The 20,400-nt window shown below is 44.3% G+C and overlaps 1 protein-coding gene across 2 annotated transcripts in view; it reads left to right on the top strand.

Annotated features, from left to right (window-relative positions):
- PHIP (pleckstrin homology domain interacting protein) overlaps positions 1-20,400 on the top strand; it is a 944,985-nt gene that overhangs the window by 178,756 nt on the left and 745,829 nt on the right. For both annotated transcript variants that reach the window (XM_029595577.1, XM_029595576.1), the window contains exons 10-11: positions 2,924-3,024; positions 3,115-3,155. In XM_029595577.1, the coding sequence (XP_029451437.1) occupies positions 2,924-3,024; positions 3,115-3,155 (142 nt within the window). The remainder of the gene's footprint in view (positions 1-2,923; positions 3,025-3,114; positions 3,156-20,400) is intronic.

Below are 20,400 nucleotides of genomic sequence, written 5' to 3' on the forward strand. Positions count from 1 at the left end.
AAGCAACTTTGCTATGTATTTTTTTTTGTTTGTTTGTAAGATTTACTCGTCCCATCAGAAAAGTACCCTAGTCAATTTACAGTAAAGCATTTTATCAGATCTACAAATTAGTAAAGATTAAAAAATGCAATAAAAACAATATACAATACTATCTGAAACAGAAAAATTAAATCAAATATCAGCATTATACACATTTCAATAATATCCAACCCACCCCCATAGACACATCACCCAAATCAACTAAAATAAATATAAATTAATCTACAGCAATCAAAAGTTAGAAACAGTAGATCAAGAATATCTACTGTTATCCTGTCAACACTGTTAGAGGCCTCCCATCAGGTTGTTAGGTGTGGTCTGTCTGTTGTCCATGGGCTTTGTGAGAGTTAGAACTCAGTTCTATCTTTCCTTGGACACAGTTTTATTTATTTATTTATTTATTTTCTTTGTTGTCTTCCTTTGTTTTGGGGAGGGGGAGGGCAATGAAAAAAGGGTTTAGCCCAGCAAAAGCATGTTTCACCTGTTGGCAAATTCTGTTCTGGTTTTCTTCTTTTTTAATGATACCTCTTAGGGGATCCCATTTGTATGGGGTCTTGCTTGTCTTCAGAGAAAATGACATTGCTTTTCTGTAGCAAATGTTCTCTTAAGATGGAACATTCAGTCACATACTCCCTCCCACTTCTTCTACCTGTATAGTTTGATTTAGGAAGTGTGGCAGTTGTAGTCTGGCATGTGGGAAATTCTGCACATGAGCAGAAAGATTTTCAAGTATTTTTCATAAAGGAAATGTCTAAATCATGTGGTGGCCCTGTGATATACTTTCTTATTTGTAAACAGCTTCCCTCCAGTAATAGAAAAATAAAACAGAAGAGTCAGTGTTTTTTCTTCACTGTGCCATCTATAATTTTTGGTAAGGCTAGCCTCTTTGATCTGTTTTACAGTGTTGGGTTTATTCATTCAAAAGAGTGTTTGGTACTGGCTATTCCCTTAATTGAGCTGGCAAAATTTTATGGTCTGTAACTTGAGAAAGGGTCCAGAGCCAGCATTGTGATGTAGAATGGACTCCATTTTCCTGAGCTCGGAAAAAAGACAACCTCACCTACTCATTCTCCTCGACCTCTCTGCGGCCTTTGATACGGTCAACCATTCAATCCTTCTTGACCGACTAGCTGACATTGGTATCTCAGGCACTGCCCTCGACTGGTTCCGTTCATTTCTCAGCAACAGATCATTCAAGGTCAAAATCAATAACAAAGAATCACAGCCAATCAGCTGGAACCTGGGAGTCCCGCAAGGTTCCTCCCTCTCCCCAACCCTCTTCAACATTTATCTTCTACCTCTCTACTTCCTCCTATCTAAGCTGAAAATCAAACATCTTGTATACACGGATGATGTACAAATTCTCATCCCAATTAGGAAGTCCCTACAAAAATCTTTAATCTTCTGGGAAAATTGTTTTCAGGAAATCAGCTCTCTCCTCACCAAACTTAATTTAGTCATCAACAAGGACAAGACTGAATACCTCATCATCTCCCAGGAAGACAACTTCATTCCTAGAGAGACATCCTCCCTTATAACTGGTCAAACACAAAAAGACATCAACTCTCTCCCCAATCTCCCTTCAACTATCCTGGACAACCTTAAAAACACGTCCTACGTAAGAGATCTAGGCGTGCTTCTGGACAATCAACTGAACCTCAAAAGATTTGTAAATAACACGACTAAAGAGTGCTTTTTCAAATTACAAGTTCTGAAAAAGCTAAAACCCTATTGCACTCACACGATTTCCGCCTTGTTCTACAATCAATCATCCTTACCAAAGTTGACTACTGTAACTCTTTGCTGCTCGGTCTACCAGCTACCACCATTAAGCCTTTACAGATGTTACAGAACTCGGCGGCCAGGATCTTGACTAACACTAATAAGAGAGACCACATCACGCCCATCCTCTACAAACTCCACTGGCTTCCGATCAAATACAGAGTTCTCTACAAAGTCCTGACCATCATGCACAAATCCTTAAACAACTTAGCTCCAATTGATCTTACCTATCAGCTGCGCACCAACAAATCAACGAGACCGATTAGAAAAGCTTACCAAGGCACCCTTTTTGTCCCTCAAGCCAAAACCCCGCTAAGGAATAGGGCTCTTTCCACTGCAGGTCTTCTCATTGGAACACACTCCTACCAGACCTCAGACAAGACCCCTGCCAACATTCCTTCAAGAAAAAACTGAAAACTTGGCTATTCAGCCTAGCGTTTCCCTGATTGCTCACAGACTACTTCCCTTGGCAACTATGATTTATTTTTTATGGTATAAATCCACCCTCTAATCCTCCTTTTAAATCCACCAATTTTTGGATCCTCTGTTTCCCCTTTCCTTCATCCCCGCGTCCTCCCTCTGCCTGTCCTCCCCTTGCACTCTAGCCCAATTTCATTCGATGCATTCATCTGTTAGTTAACTTTTAATGTTAATTTCAATGGCTTTTTGCAAGGCATCTGTATAAGATGAATACTTCAATTTCCATGTTATTTTAATGTTCTTATATGTTCTTCGTTCTATGTAATGCGCTCAGGCAAGTTTAATTGTTTCAGTGTAAACCGATTTGATTTGTATCCAATGCAAGAAGATCGGTATACAAAAAACCCCCCAAAAATAAATAAATAAATAGAAGAAAAATAAATTAAATTGTTTATTATGGTAAGAGAGGGACTTGTAATAAGTTTATTCTTGTTACAGATCCCTAAAGAAAGTATTTTGTATTTGGCAACCTTATTTTGTTGACACATGCTGTTGGACACAAGTTGTGTAAACTAAATTAATATTACATTTAAAAACCCTAGGTTTTATTTGTTTCTTTGAAAGACTTACATCCTGCACTGGACAAAGTTTTGTGACATTTCCCTATTTGTACTTCTCTAAGGTGGAATGTTTTTGGCAACTGGAAGCACAGATCACATCATAAGGGTTTATTATTTTGGATCGGGTCAGCCCGTGAAGATATCAGAGTTAGAATTCCATACTGTAAGTATTGCTTAATATTACTACAGCAATATTTCATGAATTTGTTTTTCAGTTTTAGTAAATCTAACCTTTTATTTTTTTTCCATATAGGACAAAGTTGATAGCATTCAGTTTTCTAACACCAGTAATAGGTAAGCAGTCCAAATATATCAGTGCCATATCACAGTCTATTACGATGATTCATACTATCTAATTTTAATCCATTTTGCAGTATTTCTTCATAGTATATAAAGGACCATCCTGTTGAATATCAACTCAAGGACTAAACACAAAACTAAAAAACAAAACTACTTAATGTATCAAAGTGCCTTCATATCAGTGTCTGAAGTAGAAGAACTTCAGCTTCAGCCCACTGTGTGTATAATCATAGGCACAAAGAGTCCATGTTACCAATATACATGTACCAGTGAAATGCTTTTGCATTTTTTTTTCAAAGCAGTAAAATCAAAACTTATTTCTGAATCCTCTTGTGAGTTGCTGTTCAAAAGATCACAAGAAATTGGTCAAAGAACAAGCACATACTGTGAAGAATGTCTGTGGGGACATTTCGCAAACCAAGGCATTATCCTGCAGCAGTGGTCTCTTGAAAACATGGTTCCATGTCCATTATGTTGGCCACTTTCTTTTAATCTTTTGAACAGCGACTCATATAAGGATTCATTGGAGATAGGTTTTGATTTTATTGCATTGAAAAAATACAAAAGATTTTCACTGGACAAAATGGTCAGACAGATGATGAAATGCTTAGAGAAATCAGGGAAGCTAACCAATTTGGCAGTGCAATAATAATGGGAGATTTCAATTACCCAAACACACTGGTGCAGGACAAATCTCACTTCCACTGAAGCTTTCAAAAAGTCTGTTTATTTCAGAGAATGCAATATCAAATTCGTTCTATTGGCAACTCCAATAATAACAGTGATTTCTTAAAGTCCCCCGACATGGTCCTGTGTTTCGCGACTGCTGCATCGGGAGGGACCCAGGTAACAGTTATAATCTGCAATACAATATACGTACATAAGTGGAACAGCTTGGCTACGATAAACATTGCAACATAGAACCACATACCTGTAGCAGTAATCACTGGAGCGCAAGCGCCCTCAAAAATGACAGCCATTTAAACAGAAAAAGGCGCGAAAAGCTGAGCCTCTCGCGAGATCCATTTCTTTTTTGTAATTATCTGTTTATTAGTTCAAGCAGTAAAAACAGCAGAATACAATCAACAATAAACTTGTACAACTTGTTGAAATATGTCATGCCACTGGTTGAAAGAATACAGAATACAATAGAACACATATAAACTGCCAACTCGTCTAAATTCTTAACAGGAATCTCACAGAATTCTATATGAATTTTAATCCCCACCACCCCCCCCTCCCCCCAGCCCTCAGAGCGGTATGATTCAGCTGTTATGAGAGGTAGACCATTGCATATAGGGTCGCCAAATGTTAAGAAATTTTGTCATTTTGTCTTTGCTTAAGGCTGTCAAATATTCCATGTGGTAGACCCATTTCAATCTCAGTAATACCTCCAAGAAATCAGGGGCTTTTCCCAGTTTCCACTGCTTGGCAATTTCCCCTCGCACAGCATAGGCCAGCGCCCGCACAATCGTAGTAGAAGCTCCAGAGCGTTGCTCATCAGGGATGTTCAACAGCATCTCCTTCGGGTTAAGGTGTATATCCTCCTGTAAAACCTGTCGTAGCCACGTCTCTGCCTGAGACCATAAAGAAATAATAGCCGGGCACGTCCACCACATATGGTAGAAATCCCCTTCCTGACGCGAGATCCATTTCAACCAAATTAATCAGCGGATTTAAAAAGATTCTACTCAATGTCTTTATTAAGTCCTTTGGGGGGGGAGACAGTATCAAGAGTGAAGATCCATCTCTGCGCCCTCCGACTCAGTGTTCCTGGTTAAAACGAGGATAATAGAACACTGCTCAAATATCCGGTCACTTAGAATGGACGAGCCCCTGGTATCCCATTGGTCCCACAGCGGCCATTCCATCTCTGATCTCTGCTTCCTAGTGTTAGAGGGTTATCCCAGGACAAGCAGGATGCTAGTCCTCACATATGGGTGACATCGGTAATGGAGCCCTATGTACGGAAAAACTTCTTTAAAAGTTTCCATGAAACTTTTGAATGGCACCGGAGTGCCTACTGAGCATGCCCAGCATGCCATGATATTCCCTGCCACAGGGGTCTCCCTTCAGTCTTCTTTTTTCCGCAAAGCAGTTAGCATCGCGGTTTATAGGAGTCCTGAGGTGATTTTCACCTAGTTAAAAAAGTTCGTTTTTTCAGAAAAAAATTACGCTCATCGCAGGGGTTTCCCTCAGTTATCACCAGCGGTAACTTTTTCCGTTTTTCGGTTTCCGGCCGGGACCGATATTTTTAGGCCATCGCCGTCGACGGCTGTCCGGTGGAATGGCCTCGGGTTTTAAAAAATGCCCAAACTGTACGCGGACGATGTCTATCACCGATCCGCATTTTGAATGTGTTCTTTGCCTAGGCAAAGACCACAATATTCAAACTTGTAAATCCTGTGGAGAAATGACTTCGAAGGGCTGTCGTCTCAGGGCCGAAAAAATGGAACAACTGTTTAATATACAGTTGCTTCCAAGGGCCTCAACTTCAGGGCAGTCCTCGCCAACGGGATCAGTCCGTCAAGCTCTTCTGAAAAAGACTCGTCCGGAAGCGGGAGATGCCTCAACACCATCTCCTTCAGTGTCATCGAAGACATCGACTTCGGGCAGCGAAAAACAAAAAGAGAAACATCGCCACCGGCATCGAAGACGCCTAGCACCGATGACCGGGGACCCATCGTCAGGTACGGCCTCACCCGCAAAGAAACCCCGGACGGGGGCGGAGGCTTCGAGGCCTAGTGATCCAGGGCGATCCCCACCGATATCGGTGACGGGCTCCGTACCTCCTCAGGGCTCTGAGGAGGTATCGGCATCGCCAACACCGCCTCCCTCCATAGCTGCTCTGATATCACCAGCTATAAGAGTGGATCTTGACACGTTTATACGTCAAGCGGTGCAACAGGCTCTGCGCGATGCGATTCCGCCTCAGCCATCGACACCTCCATCGATGCCGATTCCAACCCCGAGTGATCCAGCGCCATCGATACCGCCGATGCCACGGGAACCGGTCCTGATGCCTACTCTGGTACCCTCACCGGTGCCACCGGTGCCTACACCGATGCCCAAGGAGGATGTCTCGATGCTACATCCAGTCATCTCAAAATTGGACACACTCCTGGATATTCTGTCCAATAAAGTACCAGAGGAACCCGTTCCAGGTCCATCTGGCATACCAAGACCTCCAAGGCCTCGTTCTCCTCTTCTGCCATCAAGGCCTAAGGAGCCACTCACTCACCACACTCCACGAGAGGTGCCTGTGGACACCAGTTCTGAATATTCTTCGGATGAAGAAATCTTTTCAGAACCATCTCCACCAGATGACCACAGGAAGTCACCTCCTGAGGACCTCTCCTTCACAAATTTCATGAAAGATATGGCTGAAACCATCCCCTTTTCAATACAAACAGAGATGGATGCAAGACAAAAAAACATTGGAGGTTCTGCAGTTCGTGGATCCTACTAAGGAAATGTTGGCAGTCCCTGTCCATGAAGTTTTCCAGGAACTGCAATACAGAATTTGGGAGCACCCAGGATCAGTGTCGGCGGTGAATAAGAGAGCAGAGGCAACTTACTTGGTGCAACCTATTCCAGGGTTTCAGAAAACACAGTTGCCTCACCAATCAGTTGTCGTCGAATCCGCCCAAAAGAAGGCGAAGCGACTGAAATCCCATTCCTCTATACCACCTGGAAAGGAGAGTAGGTTTCTAGACAACCTAGGACGAAAAATATTTCAAGGTTCTATGCTGGTGTCTAAAATATCATCTTACCAGTTATATATGAACCAGTACCAAAGGAACCTTTGGAAGCAGGTTCAAGACATGTCTCTCTCTCTCCCCGAACAGTATCAGGAACCATTACACAATATCATTCACAAAGGCCTCGAATCAGGGAAACATGAGGTAAGAGCCACCTATGACTGTTTCGAGACTGCGGCAAGACTTTCTGCATCTGGTATAGCTGCAAGGAGGTGGGCATGGCTCAAGGCCTCTGATCTATGCCCAGAGGTACAAGAACATCTAGCTGATCTTCCTTGCTTAGGGGATAACCTTTTTGGGGAAAAAGTAAAGGAAGCTGTGGCAACCATAAAGGACCACACAGAAACACTAAAGCAGTTATCCTCACTACCACAGGATACTCAGCCTTCCACAAGAAAGCTTCCAAGGCGTGATACTAGACAGCCTTACTACCGTCCACGCAGGTATTACCCCCCAGCAAGTAGGCCCAGAACAGCTCGCCTACCTCAACGCCAACAGCCTAGGCAAAGGCCTGCAAGGGCTCAACCACCACCACAAACTGCCACTACATCTGGTTTTTGAAATGCCCCAGAGAGCAGCAGCCTTATCAACCCTAAACTCATTCATGCGGATTTATATTTGCAATTGGGGGTTTCCCCTTCCTTGGCCATACACCAGCCCTGCGGTCACTGTACCATGTGTCAACATACAGGGTCTTGCACGTCCTTCACACATCCCATTACACAGCAAATCTTTCCCCTCCGGGCATCCTCAGACTGTACCTCAAAAGGAGTGATATATACGATCACTTGCCCTTGTCCCCTGGTATATGTGGGAAAAACTTCTAGAATGGCAAAAACTCGTATGATTGAGCATTGCTCAAATATTCGCAATACCCGTGAGAATGAACCCTTAGTTACACATTGGGTCCAACAGGCACATACCATCTCTGATTTGTTCTTCTGTATCATTGAGGTGGTCCCCCGTTCCCCTCGGGGCGGCAACTACAATGAGCAGCTAGGACGGATAGAACAGCGATGGATTTTTCAACTTGACACAGTTGCTCCCAAAGGTCTTAACCGGGAACTAGAGTGGCATCTATTCACTTAAAATCTGTAGGGCCACTTTGATTATTTGCTGTCTGCACTGCTAGTTGCGCCTCAGGAACGGGGACTAATTTGATTGGCCCCGAATGACCGTGTGACCTGTCAACCTGAGTTTCGCGCCAACTCCGGGAGGTTTAAATGCCTGTCTGCATCTAAGATGGACGCGCTCCCTGCTAATTTTGAAATTGTTTTGCATTCAGGTATGTGTTGAATTCTATGTAATATTTGTACTGGACAATTTGTCGGCATTTTGCTGTTTTATGTCCTAACCCGCATATGTTTATTTACAGTGTATTGTGAAAATTATTGCTCCCTCCCGATGCAGCCCTAGGCGAAACACGGGACCGTGTCGGGGGACGCGTTCTAAGCTGTTGCTATTATAAGTCAGTGGAGTTGCCGCTTGCAAATGAATAAAAGTTTTCTTGCTCTGTAGAGCTTTTGAAGAATCATCGTGGTTTGGACTAAATTTCTATTCTGCACTTTTTGTTGGGGTAATTGAAATCTCCCATTATTATTGCACTGCCAAATTGGTTTGCTTCCCTGATTTCTCTTAGCATTTCATCATCTGTCTGACCATTTTGTCCAGGTGGACGGTAGTATACTCCTATCACTATACTCTTACCCAACGCACATGGGATTTCAACCCATATAGATTCTACTGAGCATTTAGTCTCTTGTATGATCTTTATCCTGTTGGACTCTATACCCTCCCGGACATAAAGTGCCACACCCCCACCAAGTTGATCCTCCCTATCATTGCGATATAATTTGTACCCTGATATAGCACTATCCCATTGGTTATCCTCCTTCCACCAAGTCTCTGTGATGCCAATTATGTCAATCTCATCATTTGCTGCTATACACTCTAACTCTCCCATCTTACTACTTAGACTTCTGGCATTGGCATACAGACATTTCAAAGTGTGTTTTTTGCTTGTTTTAACAACCTGCTTTTCAGTTGTTTGGGATAATTCGGAAATCATTAGCTTTGGTGATTTTTTTACATATAGGTATATGAACTATGTTTGCATTTAATGGAACCTCTCTGTTGGGATGCCCTAACTCTCCTGTTTCATTAGTATCCTTCAAGGATACATTTCTCCTAACCATGCACTGCTGAGTGACTGTCGGCTTTCCCCCTTGTTCTAGTTTAAAAGCTGCTCTATCTCCTTTTTGAAAGTTAATGCCAGCAGCTTGGTTCCACTCTGGTTAAGGTGGAGCCCATCCTTTCGGAAAAGTCTCCCCTTTCCCCAAAAGTTTCCCCAGTTCCTTACAAAGCTGAATCCCTCTTCCCTGCACCATCGTCTCATCCACGCATTGAAACTCTGGAGCTCTGCCTGCCTCTGGGGACCTGCACGTGGAACAGGAAGCATTTCAAAGAATGCCACCCTGGAGGTTCTGGATTTCAGCTTCCTACCTAAAATCCTAAATTTGGCTTCCAGAACCTCTCTCCCACATTTTCCTATGTCGTTGGTGCCCACATATACCACGACAACCTGCTCCTCCCCAGCACTGTCTATTATCCTATCTAGGTGATGCGTGAGGTCTGCCACCTTTGCACCAGGCAGGCAAGTTACCAGGCGGTCCTCACGTCCACCAGCCACCCTGCTATCTACATTTCTAATAATCGAATCACTAACCCTTCCCTCCTGGGCAGTAGCCCTGGGAGATTTGTCCTCAGTGCGAGAGGACAAGATCATCAAGACTCCTTCAGCTCTATTATTTACAAGGGTCTAGAGGCTGGAGAACATGAAGTCTGAGCAGCCTATGATTCATTTGAGACTTCATCCTGAATGGCAGCAACTGGAATCAGTGCCCGGAGATGGGCATGGCTCAAAGCGTCTGACCTCAGGCCTGAGGTCCAAGAAAAGTTGGCGGATCTGCCTTGCACAGATGAAAACCTATTTGGTGATAAGTCCAAGTGGCAGTTGCTTAACTAAAAGATCACAGCGAAATTTTATGCCAACTCTCCATGATACCTGCAGAAACTCCATCTTCTGCAAGGCGGACTTCCAGAAAGGATACGAGAAGAGCTTTCTACAGACCACGCAGATATTATCCACCCGCTTCTCGTGGTAGAACATCAAGACCATCACAAAGGTGTCAATTTAGACAAATAAAACTATCCAAGCCTCAGCCTTCCCCTCAGGCAGGCCAGGCATCTGGTTTTTGAAGAGATCCCAGGGAACAGCAGCCTCTCCAGAAACCCGAGCCCAAACTTGCCAGTCGGAGGCTGGGATTCCTATTTTCTGCCCAACTGGTCAGCCAGCACCACAGATCAATGGATTCTATCCATTATAACACAAGGTTACCATCTGGATTTTCTCACAGTGCCCAAAGACTCTCCACCAAGGCCTCTTTGGGTACACAAAGATCATTCCACTCTTCTTCAAACAGAATTATCCACCCTTCTGAGAGCCCAGGGCCGTGGAACCAGTTTCCCGAACTCAGCAGGGCAGAGGATTCTACTCCTGCTATTTTCTCATTCCAAAGAAAACAGGAGGACTACGTCCCATCTTAGACCTCTGAAATCTCAACAAATTTCTACGGAAAGAAAAATTCAGGATGGCGTCCCTAGGCACCATGCTTCCCCTTCTTCAAGCAGGAGATTTGCTCTGTTCTCTGGATCTTCAAGACGCGTATGCTCACATTCCAATATTCCCTCCTCATCGCAAGTTTCTGCACTTCCTGGTGGGTCGTCGTCAAATTCAATACCGGGTTCTGCCATTTGGACTTGCCTCGGCACCCCGAGTATTCACAAAGTGCCTTGAGGTGGCAGCGGCCCACTTATGCAAGGAGATAAGGAAACTTTTTTCCTTATCTGGATGACTGGCTCATCAAAAGCCAATCAAAACAAGGAGCTCTCAGCTCTCTCAACTCACAATCAATCTGCTTCACTCGCTGGGATTTCTTATCAACTACCAGAAATCCCACCTCCTACCATCTTATCTTCTACAATTCATAGGAGCAGAATTGAACACCATCATGTCAAAAGCATTTCTACCAAAAGATCGCTCAAACACGCTCTCCAAGTTAGCGAAATCTCTACATGCAAAGCAAATGGCTACAGCCCATCAGTTCCTTACTCTGTTATGCCACAAGACTTTCACAGTCCATGTCACTCCTATGGCCAGATTAGCCATGAGAATAACAAACTGAACATTGAGGTCACAGTGGCTCCAAGCCATTCAACCACTATCATCTCCAATTCGGATAACCCACCAGTTGCGTTCATCCCTCCTCTGGTGGACAAACACGAACAATTTGCTCACTTGCCTAACTTTCCAGCAACCAATTCCTCAAGTAACCTTGACTACAGATGCATCCACCTTAGGTTGGGGAGCGCATATCAACAATCTTCAAACTCAAGGTACTTGAACGAGTCTCGAAGTATCCTTTCAAATCAACTTCCTAGAGCTTTGAGCTATACGTTATGCTCTCTATGCATTCAAGGACTGCCTTTCACACAAGACTGTTCTAATACGAACAGACAATACAGTTGCCATGTGGTACCTGAACAAACAAGGAGGTACGGGTTCTTATCACCTTTGCCAAGAAGCTGTGCAAATTTGGGACTGGGCCTGACACATTCTATGTTTCTTTGGGCCACTTATCTGGTAGGCATACACAACGTAGTTGCAGACCGCCTCAGTCGTCAGTTCCAGCCCCACGAGTGGTCCCTAGATCCTTTAGTAGCGACGTTGGGGTCAGCCAACAATGGACCTCTTTGCATCCGAGCTGAATCACAAAGTGGACAGATTCTGTTCCCTGCACAAACAGAGAAACCAGTTAACCAAGGACGCCTTTGCTCGCCCCTGGAACTCAGGTCTTTTATATGCGTATCCCCCCGATACCGCTAATAACCAAAACTCTAGTGAAGCTTCAACAGGACAAAAGGTCAATGATACTTATAGCTCTGTACTGACCTCGACAAGTATGGTTTCCCATACTTCTCAACTTCTTGATCAGAGAACCAATTCGCATGGGCACAGCACCCACTCTCATAACTCAGGATCAGGACAGGTTGCACCATCCCAACCTTCCAACCCTATCCCTCACATCATGGATGTTGAAAGCTTGATCCTGCAACTGTTCAATCTTTCAACTAATGTATCTCAAGTGCTTGTAGCTTCACGAAAGCCTTCCACACGAAAATCCTATTGTTGCAAGTGGAAGAGATTCACCACGTGGTGCACACAGAAAAGTATTGACCCCTTTTCCTGCCCCACGTCTTCTTTATTAGACTATCTCTGGCACCTTTCAGACTCTGGTCTCCAGACTTTGTCGGTAAGGGTACACCTGAGTGCTATCTCAGCTTACCCCAAAGGAGTAGGGGATGCCCCGATATCGGCGCAACCCCTTATCAGTAGATTTATGAGAGGTTTAATTCAACTTAAACCCCTTTTACGGCCACCAGTCACAGAATGGGACCTTAATGTAGTACTAAAAAGGCTCATACGTTCTCCCTTTGAGCCCATAGATTCCTGCAATGTTAAATTTCTTACATGGAAGGTTCTCTTCCTAGTTGCCATTACATCTGCTCGAAGGGTTAGTGAGTTACAAGCACTTGTCACATACTCACCCTATACCAGTTTCCTACATGACTGAGTGGTCCTGTGTTCTCACCCTAAATTTCTTCCCAAGGTGTAGTTACTGATTTCCACTTGAATCAGTCTATAAACCTGCCCATATTCTTTCCAAGACCTCACTCTCACCAGGGCGAAAGAGTTTTGCACACCTTGGACTGTAAACATGCGCTAGCGTATTATCTAGACCAGTGGTTCTCAACAGGGGTGTCGCCAAGCACACGCTGGTGTGTCGCTACACTTCCCGGTCCCCTGCTGACCCAGCTGCTCCCCATACCCGTGCAAGATAGGTCCTCCACCCGGGCTTAAAATTCTGAAAGCCCGGGCGGAATGCGGCAGGAGAGCTGGAGTCATCAGCTCCGTTGTGCTCTCTTCTTCCTCCCCGCGGCCCGGAAGAGGAAGTGGTAAGCAGCAGGTGCGTGTGCAGGAAGAAAAGACCCTGCTAGTGCAGGCAGCGTCGGCCCAAAGAAAAGAAGAGAGGTGCGACCTGAGGAATGAGCAGCGCGGCTTGGAGAAAAACGAAGAATGTCGTCAACCCTCGCGGCCGATGGGACTCTTGGTCCGCGAGAGCTGAAAATGAAGTAGGTTGCTGCTAGCCTTTAGGGTTAGAAGTGGAGGAGGCTGCTGCTGCTGCTAGTTCGAGGGAGGGAAAGTGAATCAATGAGCAAGCATGTGTGTTTGAGATCCTGTGTGTGCGTGTGTGTGAGTGAGAGAGAGAGCATGTATGTGAATGATTGAGAGCCTGTACATGTGAAAGAGTATGAATGTGATTGAGAGCTGGGGGGAGCACGTGAGTATGTGATTGAGAGCTTGTGTGTAAATGAGAGAAAGAGAGAGAGCATGCTTGTAAGCATGTGAATGAGAGTCTGTGTGTGAGAGAAAAGGACAGCATGTATGTGTGTGATTGAAAGCCTGTGTGTGTAAGCCTGAAAAGATAGATAGCATGTGTGTAAATGTGTAATTAAGAGCCTATATAAGTGAGAGAGAAAAAGCTTGTGTATATGTGAGTGATAGAGAAGAAAGTTCCAAGCAGACCACCCCTCCTGCTAATTCAAAACAATCTCAGGGCACCTGGATATCAAACGTTCCCAGGTATGCAGAGCAAAACATTTTTTGTATCCTTATTATTTTTCATTACTGGGTCTTTGTGTCTGCTATTTTGAAATATTTTATTGGTATCTAGAAATTTTTGACATGGGTTTTAATTACTGGATATTCCATTCATCCGTTGTTTTGAAATAATCTGTTCCTTTTGTTAGTATGGTTTTATTGCTACTGATTTTATATTTCTTGATTTGTATTATAAGGGTGGGTGATGTTTCTTTTTTTCCTTTGTTGCACTGCACACAGAGACACTGGCTTGTTGCAGTTTCCAATTCAGTTTGTCTGCATGCTTCTAGTTATGCATTTTGGTCTCTTTATTCTTTTAGGTGAGGGTCAGCACATGTGATTCAGGTGAGGTTCTCTGCTGGCGTGTAGTTTCTGTGTAGGGCTCTATAGCAGCCTGACTTGGTCCATTTTCCTAATAGGAGATGTATTGGTGTCTTAAGGCCTGGTGTAATATTTTCAGTGTTGCCTTTTCTTAGGTAAGGTGGTTAAGAACATAAGAACATGCCATACTGGGTCAGACCAAGGGTCCATCAAGCCCAGCATCCTGTTTCCAACAGTGGCCAATCGAGGCCATAAGACCCTGGCAAGTACCCAAAAACTAAGAATATTTCATGTTACCGTTGCTAGTAATAGCAGTTGCTATTTTCTAAGTCAACTTAAATAATAGCAGGTAATGGACTTCTCCAAGAACTTGTCCAATCCTTTTTTAAACACAGCTATACTAACTGCACTAACTACGTCCTCTGGCAACAAATTCCAGAATTTAATTGTGCTTTGAGTGAAGAACTTTCTCCGATTAGTTTTAAATGTGCCACATGCTAACTTCATGGAGTGTCCCCTAGTCTTTCTATTATCTGAAAGACTAACCGATTCACATCTACCCGTTCTAGACCTCTCATGATTTTAAACACCGCTATCATATCCTCCCTCAACCATCTCTTCTCCAAGCTGAAAAGTCCTAACCTCTTTAGTCTTTCCTCATAGGGGAGATGTTCCATTCCCCTTATCATTTTGGTCGCCCTTCTCTGTACCTTCTCCATCGCAATTATATCTTTTTTGAGATGCGGCGACCACAATTGTACACGGTATTCAAGGTGGGGTCTCACCATGGAGCGATACAGAGGCATTATGACATTTTCCGTTTTATTCACAATTCCCTTCCTAATAATTCCCAACATTCTGTTTGCTTTTTTGACAGCCGCAGAACACTGAACCGACAGTTTCAATGTGTTATCCACTATGATGCTTAGATATCTTTCTTGGGTGGTAGCACCTAATATGGAACCTAACATTGTGTAACTATAGCATGGGTTATTTTTCCCTATATGCATCACCTTGCGTTTATCCACATTAAATTTCATCTGCCATTTCGATGCCCAATTTTCCAGTCTCTCAAGGTGTTCCTGCAATTTATCATAATCTGCTTGTGATTTAACTACTCTGAACAATTTTGTATCATCTGCAAATTTGATTACCTCACTCGTCGTTAAATGCTGGAAATTGGTGCTGTTTTGGTGTGGGATGTTTACCGTTTATGCAATTTCTGTTCAGACAGAATATATATCTTTTCCTTGTGTCATTCTTAACAATAAAAATAATACTGGACCATTATTTTTTTTTATTTCCGCCGTAAATTGTAATGAGCAGTGTGTCGCACACGTGAACGTGGTCTGTCAGGTGTGTCACGATGGGAAAAACATAGAAACATAGAAATGACGGCAGAAGAAGACCAAACTGCCCATCCAGTCTGCCCAGCAAGTTTCGCACTTTTTTTTTCCATACTTATCTGTTTCTCTTGGCTCTTAGATTGAGAACCACTGATCTAGACCGCACTAAAGCCCATAGGAAATCCACCCAGCTCTGTTTCTTTTGACAAAAACAAACCGGGTATGGCAGGGGCAAACAAACTCTCTCCAATTGGCTAGCAGATTGTATAGACTTCTGCTCTGAAAATGCAGGCTTTTCTCTCCAGGGACGAGTAAAGGCGCACTCAGAACAATGGCAACACCAGTAGTACACTATCATTCAGTACCTATTACTGACATCTGCAAAGCTGCAACATGGAGCTCGCTTCACACATTTACAACTCATTACTGCCTGGACAAGGAAGGACGACAGATTGTGCAAAGGCTGAATCTTGTCTTGAAGAACTTATTTCCAGTATAATTCCAACTCCTTCCACAGCCAACCTGCTGTGATTTCAGGCTGCCTCATTTTTTCCAACAGTACACCAGTTGTGCCTGTTGCACAAGTTGTACACTGTTGATCCAAAACAAAGATGACTTAGCCTGTAGCTTGCTAATCACCCATATGTGAGGACTATCATCCTGCTTGTCCTGGGATAAAGCAAAATTGCTTATCCCTGTAATAGGTGTTATCCCAGGACAGCAGGATGTAGTCCTCACAAAACCCACTCGCCACCCTGCGGAGTTGGGTCCGAAATGCTTTATTTTATTTTTTCGCTTACACTTACTGCTACAACGAGACTGAATGGAGACCCCTGTGGTTTGAGGGATAATGGCATGCTGGGCATGCTCATTGGGCTCAGTGTGCCAGTCAAAAGTTTCTAGAAACTTTGACAGAAAGTTTCCGTGATAGGGCTCCATCCAGTGACGTCACCCATATGTGAGGACTACATACTGCTGTCCTGGGATAACACCTATTAAAGGTAAGCAATTTTGCTTTGTCTGCATAAAGGAAGAAGTTGAGTCCAAGATTTGCTAGTAGTATACATAGGGGTAGCAAATAAATGTTGAATAGTGTGACTGAGTGTGCTGAATCCTGGGGAACACCTGTATCTGTTGTGAAGGTGTCAGAAATGTGATTTCCCATTTTGATTTGGAATGTTCATCCTCTAGGAAGGAGGAGAACCATTTGTTAACATTTCCATCTATTCTGATTTTTCTCAGTTGATGGCACAGTAGGGTATGGTCAACTGTGTCAAAAGCTGCTTTTAGATCAATTAGTACCAGTATATAGGATACATTTTTGTCAAACCCCTGCAGTACAGGGTCTGATAGTGAAATGAGTAGGGTTTTTTGTTGAGTGAATGTGATCCGTTCAATCTCCATGCTGTGAGGGGTTAGGGACGAGTGAAGCAGGTGAAGAAGAGATCCCTTGTCGTGGGTGAGTAGTTGGGGGCTGCTGCCCAGAGATATGGGGTCGCAAATTGATAGGTGTAACTGTACCAGGGTTGACTGGGCCACGCTGGTACTATTAGAATTAAATCCGCTCATTCTTCTATGCATCTCTGGATCGTAGGGGATATGAGCGGAATCTGAGGGAATGCATAAAGGAGGTTGTGAGACCAACTCACTAGAAAGGCGTCCAGAGCGAGTTGATGAGGGCTTGGGTAGACTGAACAAAAGGTTTCCAGTTTCCTGTTCTCTGTTGCAAAGAGGTCTATAGTAGGGAGACCCCATATGGAGAAGATGTGTTGAACTACTGCTTGTCTAGTTCCCACTCATGGGGATGAAAAATTCTGCTGAGCTTGTCTGCTCTGGAGTTTTGAATGCCAGGCAGATAAATTGCTTTAAGAGAAATGTATCTCTGGTGAGCCCATTCCAGGATCAGGATAGTTTCTTTGCAAAGGTTCCAAGAACAGGACCCCCCTCCTTTTTTAAGTAGAACATTGTCACCTGGTTGTCCGTGTGAATCATTACTATCTTCCCTCGTAATGATTCTTCGAAGGCTCGAAGGGCGTTTTTTACTTCTTTGAGCTCTAGTAGGTTTATGTGTTGTGTCCTTTTGTATACAGTCCATAGACCTTGAGTCGTTAAGTGATCTAGTTGAGCTCTCCAACCCTTGGGGGACGCATCTGTGGTGAGTATTATCTGATGCCGAAGGGGCCGTAGGGGCGAGCCTGTCTGTAGTGTTGATGTAGAAAGCTACCACTGGAGGTCTTTTTTCATACTGTCTGTCAAGGTAACTGGAGAAGACAGTGGATGAAGGAATTGAATCCATTGTGACTTTAGGCCCCATTGTAGCCGACGCATGTGTGTGAGGGACCACATATATGGCTGCTACCATGTATCCCAGAACAGTTAGTATCTGGTGAGCTGTTGCTGATGTGCTGTGTAGTAGATCTGTAGCCAGAGTGGAGAGGGCTAGAGCTCTCGGATGAGGGAGAAAAGCCTTGTCCTGAATCATGTCGATGAAAGCGCCTAGGTTCTAGGTTTGACTTTTCGTAATTGATGAGCAGACCTAGGTTGTCGAGGCAGGAAATCGTGAGGAGAAGATTGGATCTCAGTAGGTCCCGATTGGGTGCTACTAAAAGCCAATCATCCAGATAAGGGAATATTTGCACACCGTGACGATGAAGGGGGTGCTACTGCAAGACACTTGGTAAAAACTCTGGGGGCAGAAGAAAGGCCAAAATGAAGGACTTTGTATTGAAAATGCTGGTTGTCTACTTGCAAGCATAGGTACCGCCAGGAACTGAGGTGCATTGGGATATGTGCATACGCATCCTTCAGATCTAGCGAGCACATCTAATCCCCTGATTGAAGATAGGGAAGGATGGATTTGAGCGAAGTCATTTTGAATTTCTCCCTGTAGAGGTGTTTGTTGAGGGGACGCAGACCTCTCGATTTCTTGGGAATTAGGAAATATTGGGAGTAGAATTCCTGACAGAGTCCTTCAGAAGGTAATTTTTGAATGCAATTGTTGTGCAGAAGCATTTGAAGTTCTTTCAACAGAGGTTCTTTGTGAGATGTTAATTGCTTCTGTGGTACCCAATGAGGAAGGGTCGGGAGGGAGGAAAAGTGAAGGGTGTATGATTGTAAGATCCCATTGGTCCGTGGTTATTTGATTCCAGGCTGGTAGATACTTGGTTAATCTGCCTCCCACAGGAAATAGTTGTGATGGTGGCGAAGGTAGGTTCAAAAACTGGATTGAGGCTTTATGGGTGGAGGATCCGCCTGCTGTTGTGATGGATGGGCAGCCCTTGCACATTGACGTGGCTCTTGAGATTGATAGGGAGGTTGCCGAGGCTGCTGGTAGGTTTGAGGCTTAAAGTAAGAAAAGGTTTTAAAAGATTTAAATGGGGCCCTTCTGTAGGCTGTCAAGGATATATAAGGATGCCTTGAGGTCGATGGAATGTGAGATGTGGTCAAAGAAAGGACGGCCGTCTTTTGTTCCTTGAGCTTAGCTACCGTTTCAGTAAATTTGTCCCCAAACAAATTTTCGGGACAACAGGGTAGATTCACCAATTTTTCATGGACATCGTCCCGTATGGCACTGGATCGCAACCATGCCAAGCGCCTCTCTGCAAGTGCGTTTGCTGAAGATTTTGAGGAAATATCAAATCCCTCATAAATGGATCTTAATAAATGATGAATACCCTCTTCGATATTATGATATTGAGGAGGAAGGGCGACATCCGGTGAAACTTGTTGCATGGATAACTTCAATGCCTGGAGATTCTCAAACAGGTATTGGGCTATGTAGAATTGATGGTTCTGGATGCGTGCATTCAACATCGCGGACTGGAAGGTTTTCTTTGCAAAATCATCCAGCGACGTTTGGTCCTGGTGTGGTGGTGTATTAGCATGAATTCTTGATTTTCTGTTTTTTTGCACTGCGGACTCAACTACCACAGAATTATGAGATAGTTGAACCGACGTGTGAAAGGAGGAGTCTTTTTCAACCTGTATTTTAAGTCCATTTTCCTTGATGTAGGAGGACTGGTCAGTAGCGTGTCCCAGGATTTTTCCATCGGAGATGTTAAGACCGGTTGCTGCGGAAGGGCCACAGGTTCTATATGTGCATCAAAAATTTTCAGTATGCCAAGCATCTCTTGGCGGGGATCAGGAAGTCGACTCGTTTCTACGTTCAAGAGTTATCAGACTTTTTCAATAAACTGCGAATACGTCAGGTCTTCTGGAGGCGAAGATGGTTCTGGGGGAACTTCTGCCGGGTCAGAGGAGTAGCCCATAGATGAAGTATCCATATCTAATAAATCGTGTGTCAGAGATGGTGGTTGAGTGAAAGGGACCTTTGGTGTGCTGGTCCTGGAATGACTGGCTCTACTGCAGGTTCTGGTGGGGCCCGCAGGTAATGAAGGTGGAAGTTGAGATTGTTCTACTGACTGTAAAAACTGAGTCAGTATGGTGGTGATTTGGTTCATGGGCTGTGTAGCTAAGCCTGAAGTCGAAGGCGTCGGCACAGGTTGAGGTGGAGTGGGACGAAGCCCTTCTTGTAGCGGCCGCCGTTTCTGTGGAGGCGGTTTCTGTGGTAGAAGTTGTGGAATATCCAAAGGTTGGTCGGGAGCCAGAGGCACTTCCGATGGAAAGGACATAGAAGAGATTTCTTCCGGTGAAGAAGAAGAAGTGAAAGATGAACGAAATGGTGAAATATCCCTGTCCAGATCCACCATTGATGATAGCGACGCTTCCCTAGGCCTCTTATGGCTGGAATGGTGCTTTTTGGGTTGACTGTGAGATGTCTGTGTCGGTTGTGCACCTGCGTGCATATTCTGCGTCGGTGAGTCAAGGGTGCGTCGCAGTGGTGCTCCTGCGTCAATGCGCCGAATGCGTCGACGATGCGCCGGTGGTATGGTATAGCTTCGGTGCATAATCCTCTGTGCCAGTGCGTCGACCACTTGGCCTTGCTTCGATGAGCTGACGCTTCGAAGCAGTTTCGGCGCGTCTGTCCTCCTGGAGTGGATGTGTCAGTGAGGCATGCGGCTGCAATGCCG

Source organism: Rhinatrema bivittatum, chromosome 3 (genome assembly GCF_901001135.1).
Source record: "Rhinatrema bivittatum chromosome 3, aRhiBiv1.1, whole genome shotgun sequence".
NCBI classification, from domain to species: domain Eukaryota; kingdom Metazoa; phylum Chordata; class Amphibia; order Gymnophiona; family Rhinatrematidae; genus Rhinatrema; species Rhinatrema bivittatum.